General features: G+C 37.5%; 2 protein-coding genes across 2 annotated transcripts; both read left to right on the top strand.

Annotated features, from left to right (window-relative positions):
* Positions 1 to 786: 786 nt before the first annotated feature.
* LOC112046129 (cytochrome b-c1 complex subunit 2, mitochondrial) lies at positions 787 to 6,886 on the top strand. Its single transcript, XM_024082630.2, has 8 exons — positions 787 to 1,219; positions 2,023 to 2,252; positions 3,185 to 3,473; positions 4,209 to 4,339; positions 4,706 to 4,878; positions 5,431 to 5,550; positions 6,200 to 6,367; positions 6,760 to 6,886. Exons 1-8 carry the CDS (start codon positions 1,043 to 1,045, stop codon positions 6,828 to 6,830), a joined length of 1,359 nt encoding a protein of 452 aa, XP_023938398.2. The 5' UTR covers positions 787 to 1,042; the 3' UTR covers positions 6,831 to 6,886.
* A 363-nt stretch (positions 6,887 to 7,249) lies between these two features.
* LOC112046130 (uncharacterized) lies at positions 7,250 to 9,232 on the top strand. Its single transcript, XM_024082631.2, has 3 exons — positions 7,250 to 7,418; positions 7,496 to 7,869; positions 8,954 to 9,232. The coding sequence occupies exons 1-3, from the start codon at positions 7,388 to 7,390 to the stop codon at positions 9,191 to 9,193; spliced, it is 645 nt and encodes a 214-aa protein (XP_023938399.1). The 5' UTR covers positions 7,250 to 7,387; the 3' UTR covers positions 9,194 to 9,232.
* Positions 9,233 to 9,599: the final 367 nt, after the last annotated feature.

The following is a 9,599-nucleotide window of genomic DNA, read 5'->3' on the forward strand; positions in this document are numbered from 1 at the left end:
TTAGATAATTTAGCATATAAATTATTGAGATAGGAATCAGTCAAAATCTTTACTATGGGCTTACCTAAACATTTTATTCTAAAAAATGTTTAGTTTGCTTACCGTGGTAATTCCATTATATTACTTGTGGGATCATTCTGCATTTGAATAACAAGATAGGTAGCTAATCAAAGCCATTAAGTACACACCTACTTACCTTTATTAAATAAACAAAACTATTTTCCTACTACATATTAGATAGGTAGGTAATGCTATTTACCCATATTGTGTTGTTAAAAACTAGCAGACGCCGCGCGGTTTCACTCGCGTATTACCCGTTCCCATAAGAAATACGGGTATAAAATATAGCCTATAGCACTCGTGGATATAGCTTCCCAACAGTGAAAGAATTTTTCGAATCGTTTCAGTCATAGATTTACGAGTCTGTACAGAGTACCTAACAGTAGTTTCAGAGCCTTATTAGTAATATTAGTTGAAAATAAAACTCTACCAAACCTGGTTGATAGCTACATTTTGTGTGCTATGTACCTATATAATATAAGGTAGTAGTACTTACCTACTGTGAACATAAAACAATTTAGAATATTTCTTTTCTCTGAAATTAGAAATTAAAATTAATATTAGGAAATACTTGTAAAGACAATTTTTGTGAAAAAATTACCTAATTGTCATAAAACTAACCGTTTTGATAAAAGACTAAAACGAATAATTGTAATGCATTTATGATAAGTCCTAGATATATAGTTATATATGGACTTATCATAAATGCATTATAATAATCTCTCTCTAAGTCTCTAACGTTCATGTAAACGACCTTCATGGGATTTTATAAAAGAGTATAATTTCGGCTAATTTGACAGGGCTAGATTTTAGACATGAAGTTTTAATACAGTTACCTGTAGAGTAAAGACTGCCTGTCATAATCGGGAGACTTCTATAATGACATCAATGAATCGATATTGTATTAATTAACTATTTGCGGTAATTGAAAAAACAACAACAACAACAAGTTTTTGAATCTTCGTTTATTATTTGTTTAAAAATGAAAAAGCTATCGTGTCAAATATTCAGAAGCATATTTACGAGCAGGCACAGATGTTTATCGCAGTATGTGTACGGACCGAGGGAGATTCAGAAGTCGGAAATGCTCAACGGCATCCAGATCGTGGCGGCGAGATGCTCTGGGTCACTGATGACTGCTTGCACTATTATGTTCCAGGTGTTTAGCTTAGAATAACTTATTTGTAAACAATCCTTTCAGCCTAGTGAATTCTCGGCCTTCTATGGCGTTAGTTCGAATCTGGTCCGGAGTATGCAACTTTTCAGTTTTGTGCAAGAAATTAAATATCACGTGTCTCACACGGTAAGGAAAATCATGGTGAGGAAACCTGCATACTTGAGAATTTTCTTAATTCTCTATTAATCCACATTGGGTCAGCGTGGTGGACTATTCGTGTAAACCCTCTCATTCTGATCTGAGAGGAGCTCCTGTGCTCATAAGTCAGCCGAACATGAATTGTTAATAATGATGATGAAACAATACTTTTAAATGTAGGGAGAAGGCTAAATTAATGTGTTTGTTCAACGTATGTAATAGGTAGGTATTTACTTATTATTGTGTCGAGGCACTGGTAATATATTCTGTGACTTAATTTTTATATGACACGTTTATAATTTGTAACATCCTGGATGAGATTCCTTGCTAAACCAGACTTAATCTGAAATGTCTTGTGGTATCAGAATTAGCCGTTGTTAGCTACCATTCTACAGGTAAAGAGATACCTACCGTCAAGAGATTAACCATTCTATTCCCAGTTGAAACCATCCTGTACAAATATATCCTCAGTTAACGTCCAGCTTAGATCGCCTACGTTTGTTACCAACTTCTCATGACACTGATCAATATCTTGTTAATATCAAATCCTACGTATTTTGCGTAAGTAGTTATCAATACCCAAAATACGTAGGACTTTTATAGCATTAGCACCAGCGCGGTATAATAATAATTTGTTAACTTCCCAGGCTGGTTCTCGATACGAAACTAATGACGACCTCGGCGCGACCCACTTCATCCGCGCCATGTCCTCAGGATCCGGAGGTACATCCACCGCCTTCGCAAAGCTCCGTTTGTTGCAACAACAAGGGGCTTACTTAACCTGCACCTCGGACAGACAGAGCCTTGCCTTTACCTTGAGATGTCCTCTACCTCTATTCTGCAAGCTTAAAGATTATTTGGTGGATGCGGCGATAAGGTGCAAGTTGCAAATTTTTATTGATTTAAATCTGAGTAATTGTTGAACGTAATTTTGCTGAAGTTCATTGTGAATGATTGATTTAGGTACTTTATAACTCACCACGGTTAATCAACGAATCTGATGCCACCCTTTTTTATTGAGGCGGGGGGAATACTAAAGGGGACTGATTCTGGAGAGTCAGAAATATTTTAAGAACGCACCGGTGCAAAGCTTGATGCCCTTGGTTGCTTGAGCTGGTGGCACGCGCTTGTCTTGACTTAAAAAGGTTTCTCGCGAAGAACAGCACAATAAATGTATTATGAATTGTTCCCCGTTATTGTTTTTTTAAGCGCCGTAATAAAACAGTGATTTCTACGCAAAAGGCGTACTAATTGTTGGCAAAAACTTCATTTGTTCGCTGTTTTTTTTGCCTTTCCACCTACACACAGAAGGTGATTTTGTTCACAAAAAATATTATGATTGTACACGTGATCGCAAGAGGTTCCTCACACTTTGATCTGATATTAATAAATAGAGTAGGTAATTTGTTATGTAGGTTTCATAGTAAAAGTCTCCTAAACCTAATACTTACAGTTACAGGGAAACCGTAAAGGTGAATGTTAAGGTAGGTACCTACTGAAAGTTTGTTCCGTTCTACTGCCACTGTTCGGTGGTTAGCTGGCATAGTAGTTACGCTCATGAAGTCTGTAAAAAAAGATTATTTTGTTTCTTCCGAAAAATTGACAGCCTTGAATTAGATGGCTCGAACAACGGAAAAACGTGAAGCCGCTTGTCCCGCACATTATCATTAGATGCAATCTTTAAATCCATCACCCTATGTCTGCAAACGCGTTGGCAGTGTTCTTAGCTCTCCTAAAGTGAAAGGTTTTTTCTGCAGTTCGCCGTTATAAATAAGCTGTTATGGGTAAGCCACTGCATTTTTTCACCAGGTGCCCATACAGCGATTGGGTGATAGATGACCGAAGAACGCTAGTCAGGGGAGATTTAACAAGGATGTCTCCAGAACAGCGTGTGTTAGACCTCGTCCAAAACGCATGCTGGGCCGGTCCACTCGGCAACTCTATGTTCTGTGAAGAAGGCAGGATTAACTCCATGTCTTCTGATACCTTGATGAACTTCGCCAAATTACACTTGAAAACAATTCACTGTGCGGTGGCCTCTGTGGGTATACCGTTTGAGGAGACTGTTCAGCTGGCCGAAATGATCGAATTTAAGGTGGTAAGTTAATAACTTCTTTGGAAGGACTTTGTTATAAATATAATAAAAGAAATAAAGGTAAAGTTTGGTATGAAAGAGACTGATGATAACATTTTTCCTATGTCCGATAGTAATAAAATAGAGCCTAGTTTGCTCTAGATTTAGCTTTATCAAGCTGTAAAAACCTTTTTACAATTTCGGAGATAAGTGTAGACGGACTGACAAACAAAAATTACGTTCGTTTTATGGCCTCGGTTTAACTTCGGTAATTTTAATCAATGTCCAAACTCAAACACATTATCTATTCTTAATTTCAGTTGTTAGATAAGAACATAAAGAGCATTTCAATTACCTATTGGTATTGGGCGGTTTTGTGTCTCATCTTTCTTCATGATATAAAGTTATTTGTTGAGTTTCTTGCCTTCTCTTCTTAGTAGAATCTGCTTTTCGAACTGATAACAGTGTCGCTACAAAAAGAAAAACCAACTTGACGTTCCAAGTTTTTTATAGTTCATTGACCCGAATACCTAATCAGCACCACCATTCTTTGTACACAACTCGGTGACCACACGTTACATGCACGCTTGGTTTATGCTAGAGGACGATTGACAACATTTGATTAAACCCGCCACCCGTGAAATAAGTTCACTGGTTGACAGGCGACATTCTACCGTGGACCGACAGGGTGATGGTAGGTATATTTTTTAGTTTAGCCCTTTGAAATAAGTAAACTTATTTGGATTGATTTACCACTAGGAAAGGCCCGTATCTGAACAGTGTCACACTCGGCCTTGCTTCCGCAGAGGCATTGAGACTTACGATATGGGTCCCGGCAGCGAAACCTGGATCGCGGCAGCTTTGACTGGCTGTGGTACCAATAATGTGCAGTGAGTAAACTTTTAATTTTTTTTAAGTAGGTATTTCAGGACCCTTTTTTGAAAAATTAATGTCAAAAATGGCGGACATTTTATTGGTTATTAATTTTTGATCAATGTACCTATAAGATAATAAAGCCTAGAGATTATGCCAATCTAAGATGAACCATACGTTCAAAGTTTCCCATAGATAGAAGTTTCAAGTTTCAAGGTCAATTTGGACCTACTTCTTATCATACCTAATGATTTCAAATGAGAGTAATTTACGTTAAAAAAACTTCGGTTCATTTGATGCCTTGGGCAAAGAACGTGTTAAAATGACATTTCGAAAAAGACATTGTGTAATGTACTTACCTACCTATTTGTAATTTGTTACAGTGAACTCTTCAAGCATACAATAGTAGCGTCGGCCTGCGGTGTCGGCAACATGTTCCAGAGTCAACACGAACTGGATAGAACTGCTCAAGGACCGGCCCGAGAATTGTCAGCGGGGGATATGTTTGCTGAGTATCGAGCGTTCAATATTTCGTATGCAGAAACTGGTATTTTCGGTAGGCACTTATTGCCAGGAGAATATGTATTTGTAATATTCCTTGAGTCAGAGGCCAGAGCCGGTTTTATGCTATTGGAAACAGAGCACATATTATAATGGGATCTCAATCACTTTGTCAGAGGACTATTTTGTTAAAACAGACTCAAAAGTTCTCTGTCGTCGGGAACTGGGGGATAGGGGGGTGTCTTCATTCTTCTTAACAGAAACGGCCTTGCGAACGATGAGGACCTATAAACAATCGTTATATAGCTACAGATTTCTCCAGTATAAGATTTATACAAAGCTACTTCAGAGCATCAGGTACACAGTTTTGATGTGTGTGTATCATCTCCTATAATAGGTCAAAACTTCGCATGATAGAAACAATTTCTATTAGATGCTGGCCTGTGGCGGTTAACCTTAGTTAACCTAATCGTCCTAATTAGTTCTCACACGCATATGACAGTAATTCCAGACCCACAAAGTATGTTCATGCATAAACCTTTCCACAGTCTTGTAGGATTAGGAACGTGTATTGAGATTATGTTCTCAAATTATTGTACATTTTTAGGTATAGTAGCAAAATCAAGAGCGTGTTCAGCAAGCAACGTCGCCTACTTAGCAACGGATTTCTTGGCAAACGTTTTCAAATTGAATGCACATCAAATAGAAGATGGAAAAAAGAGGCTGCGTAAGAACTCTTGCTTAATGTAATTTAAATATCTGCCTGTCATAAAAAATAGCATGTTGTTTTTAAAGTTGCTTGAGTAGTATACGATATTTTTGCGTGATCAATTCGCTTAAAAGAAGATCCGTAAAAGAACCAAAACTACACCAAAGTGTCGTAAAGTTGGAGTCACAATGAGTGGGACACAGTCAGAAGATGTTGGGGTTCCAGTTTGATCCCATGAAATATACTGTATTGGTCGATCCTCTTCGGTAGCAGCCCTTGCGCAGAGTCTCTGGATGCAGGTGGCTCAGCACAATGGTGTTTGGAATTCCCGTAGCCAGCAATGGATCTATAGACGCAAAATGATGATGATGCATTATAACGGGCATTCAAAGTTGCTCTAGCGGTCCTACTAAACGTGGCTGGGCAAGAAGAACAACACGTTCAGCGAAGATGAGTGTTGACATGTCATAAAGGTCATCTCATGAACTCCTTCACTCTACACCTGTGCCACAAGTCTCGGAGTCTCTTGTTCTCTCTGCCTCACAGTTCTGCTGTTCTCTCTGTCACAACCTGTACCCCGAACCTTCACAGTGAATAGAATGCTAAAGATATTCGTCTTATTGCGACAGTTTTTAGTGTACTTAATTTCCATTTTATGAATTTCCAGAGTTAAGTCTCGCTCTCCACGACGAGGACCCAGTGAAGGCTTCCCAAGGGCTGGCACTGCAGGCTCTCACTTGCGCGTCCATAGACACTGTAGAGAACTCCATATCTCTGATCGACTCCGTCTCCAACCATGATATCGCCGGCACAGCCGCCACACTGGCGTCGAAAAGTTCGTGAGACTCTTTTAGATATAGCCTAATCAAAAGTTGATTTTACATATTTAATTATACCTACGTGTTAATATACACTTGAAAAAAATCCATAGAAAAGAGAAAATTTTCTGAAAAAAAAAAAACATTATCACAAGGCTTGGTTTTGTTTGGACTTGCAATATTTGTTTACAATTTCTATATAATTTACTTTTTTATGTAATTCGAGTAATGCTTGTTACAAAATGAAAAATCATCCTAAATCCACTTACCCGCATTCGAGTAACATGTTGGGTCTAAAGTCTATAATGTATCCCCTTTGAATAGAAGGAGGCCTGAAGCTATAGTGATTGCTTAAAATTTAGGAGATAATGATGAGGAGGTTTCTAGCAACTTATGATTTGTGTTTCAGGTAATCAAATGGCCATTGCTATAGTTGGTGATGTGAATGCTGTGCCGACGGATATATTTTATAATATGTGAAGAAAGACAAGAGTTGTAGCTTATCAGCTCGAAGACAGTAAAAATTATAATATTTTATGTTGTTTTGTTTTCTTATTTCGAATTCGATTCGATTCGGTACAAGCTTTAAGTCGATTAATGAATTCTGCGATTTCCACTGACATTAGTACTTATCTGTCAGTGGGTTTCTGATTATACTTTATGAGTAAGGATTCCTAAATATTCATACATGTTATTTCATGTTTATGTGTTGGAGCGCCATCTATGTCGCTACTATGAAACTAAATGATCGACTAGTTTTCGGAGGACGATTCTAGATGTTGCAGTTTCTCTGGAAATCATATCAAGTATTTTTACTCTTTCGTACTTGTCAGTTGTCTCCTTTATTTAATGTCTGCTCTGAGGTTGTCATTGATTGTCAAATGCTCAAATGTCACTTGTCAGTTGTCATTGTCATTAACCTTTGGAATTGGAGGTTATGTTTTCTGTAAAATAAAAAATAGATTTTATGCAAAATACTGATAGAAAATAATATTATTGTATTGTTAATAAAAAATGTCATATTAAATACCGCAACTATGATGAACTCACTACAAAACACCGTAAAATGTAAGTATGGAACAGGTTATTTCTTATTATTGATTAAAGTAACCAAATTTTTAACATAAAATCGTGTGTATTTCCAGATTTACGGCTAGTAAACTTAAAAACAGCACTGACCACTTTAAAGGAATGCAATAATACTACAACGAAGTCAAAGATAAACGTAATTTCAAAAGCAAAATCTTTGTCTTTTACGCCTCGTTCTATCAATTTTGAGATCAATGAGCAGCCCAATGGAGTAAAGAGGAAGCAAGATCCTCTCACCTATGTCCCCATAGTGAATCCTCGGTCTATATTGCCTCTGATTGACTCTAATTGGAGGAAGGACGAGATAGGCTTGCCTCCTATACAACAAGAAGAGAAGCAAGCGGTCCGTTTGATTGTAATTCGACGTAAAAAGATGAAGAAACATCAGAGGAGGAAGCTGTGGAAGAGGATGAGGTTTCGCTGGGCTCGGGTAAATATATTATTTCAATGTTTTAAAATAAATCGGCCTTGTTGATCCAGTGGTTTGACGGCCGCGTGGCGCAGTGGGTAGTGACCCTGCTGTTCTGCATCCACGGCCGTGGGTTCGATTCCCACAACTGGAAAATATTTGTGTGATGAGCATGGGTGTTTTTTCAGTGTCTGTGTGTATTTATACATTATATAAGTATTTATATGTAGTATATAATTGTATATTAATATTATAATATCAACTATCTTAGCACCCATAACACAAGCTACTATGTATATTTATTTATTTTATTTATTTAGTGGTTAGCCTGTGTGGTTGTGGTTAAAGAAGTCCTGGGTTGGATCATGAGATACTGAGTTTTTCTTTCTTTTAAGATAAATTCACCTACACCCCTGTGAATCTGAGTGTAATGAATTTAACATTATCACCCTAATGTCATGTTGTAAGTTAGAATAAACAGTGTGGTCAGCAATGGTATAACTATTCTCTGAAGACTGGCAAATTCATCAAATAAGGGCCCAGAAAAATTGTCACATCATTTTGTTTAACAGTAAGATAAAACTCTTAAGTCATACGCTAGGCCCATGGTATTGTCAGGCCAAGTTCAAAAAAAGCCTAGCCTCAAAGGAGACGGATAAGTTGGAGAACTATTTAAGTAACTTCTGAGTAAGTCAGCCTCACAGAGAACCAGCCTACTTCCTTGTTGTCTCATAAGATGAAGCTCTGTATATTGCAACTATAGATATGATGCAATAAACTTAAATCTATATATATAAAACAAAGTTGTGTTAGTTACTCCACTTATAACTCAAGAACGGCTGAACCGATTTAGCTGAAAATTGGCAGGGAGGTAGTTTAAAGCCAGGAGAAGGACATAGGATACTTTTTTTTTTGGGGTAGGGTAAGGGTAGGGTAGGGGTATGGTAGGGGTAGGGTAGAGGTAGTTGAAAGTTTACATCGAGTTTCACGTGGACGAAGTCGCGGGCGTTCGCAAGTTGTTAAATATAATAGAGAGATACTTGACTTTTTTACTATTCAGTATTTCCATTACAATTATTATATTATATTTTTATTTTATTTCCAGGTAAAGAAAAACCGTCGCATAAAAAAGGAGAAGATCTTCCAGCATGAACTGCTGTCTATGGTGAAGCAAGCAAACGAGTTCTCGGCAGAGCAGTACGTGTCTGCTAAGCTGCAGAAAGCCAACCACACTCCGCTGCCCACGCGCTGGCGACACAAGCGGCTGCCGGAGTTCATCATCAGACAACTGCTGGGCATTGATAAGAAAATTAACTATAAACATACTGATGTTTATAAAGCGTGAATTTGTATAGTTAAATATTTAATATAGTGTTATAGTAATGTTCCAGTTATTATTATCCCGTCAACCTGCTTTAGAATAGTGTGGTGGGTCCAAGTTCCATAACCTTCTCCTATAAAGAGGGAGGGCCTGGCTATGTAGTGGGCCGGTAAAATATGCTGATAATGATTATATTTACATGAATGCCTTGTTGATCCAGAGGTAAACCTTTGCAGCTTAGAATTTCGAGGTCCTGGTTTTGAGTCTTGTTTAGCTGTGTATTAAGCTGAAGTGAATCATTCAAGAAATTTTCAGGAGTAGCCCTGAAGGTGAAACAGCAATGTCTTAACTTTCATTAATTTGGGAACTTAGAAAGCATTTTAAGCTTTTAGTCCTATTTATTGTGATTTAAAGATAAATTTATTATTAT

The sequence above is a fragment of the Bicyclus anynana genome, chromosome 17 (assembly GCF_947172395.1).
Source record: "Bicyclus anynana chromosome 17, ilBicAnyn1.1, whole genome shotgun sequence".
NCBI classification, from domain to species: domain Eukaryota; kingdom Metazoa; phylum Arthropoda; class Insecta; order Lepidoptera; family Nymphalidae; genus Bicyclus; species Bicyclus anynana.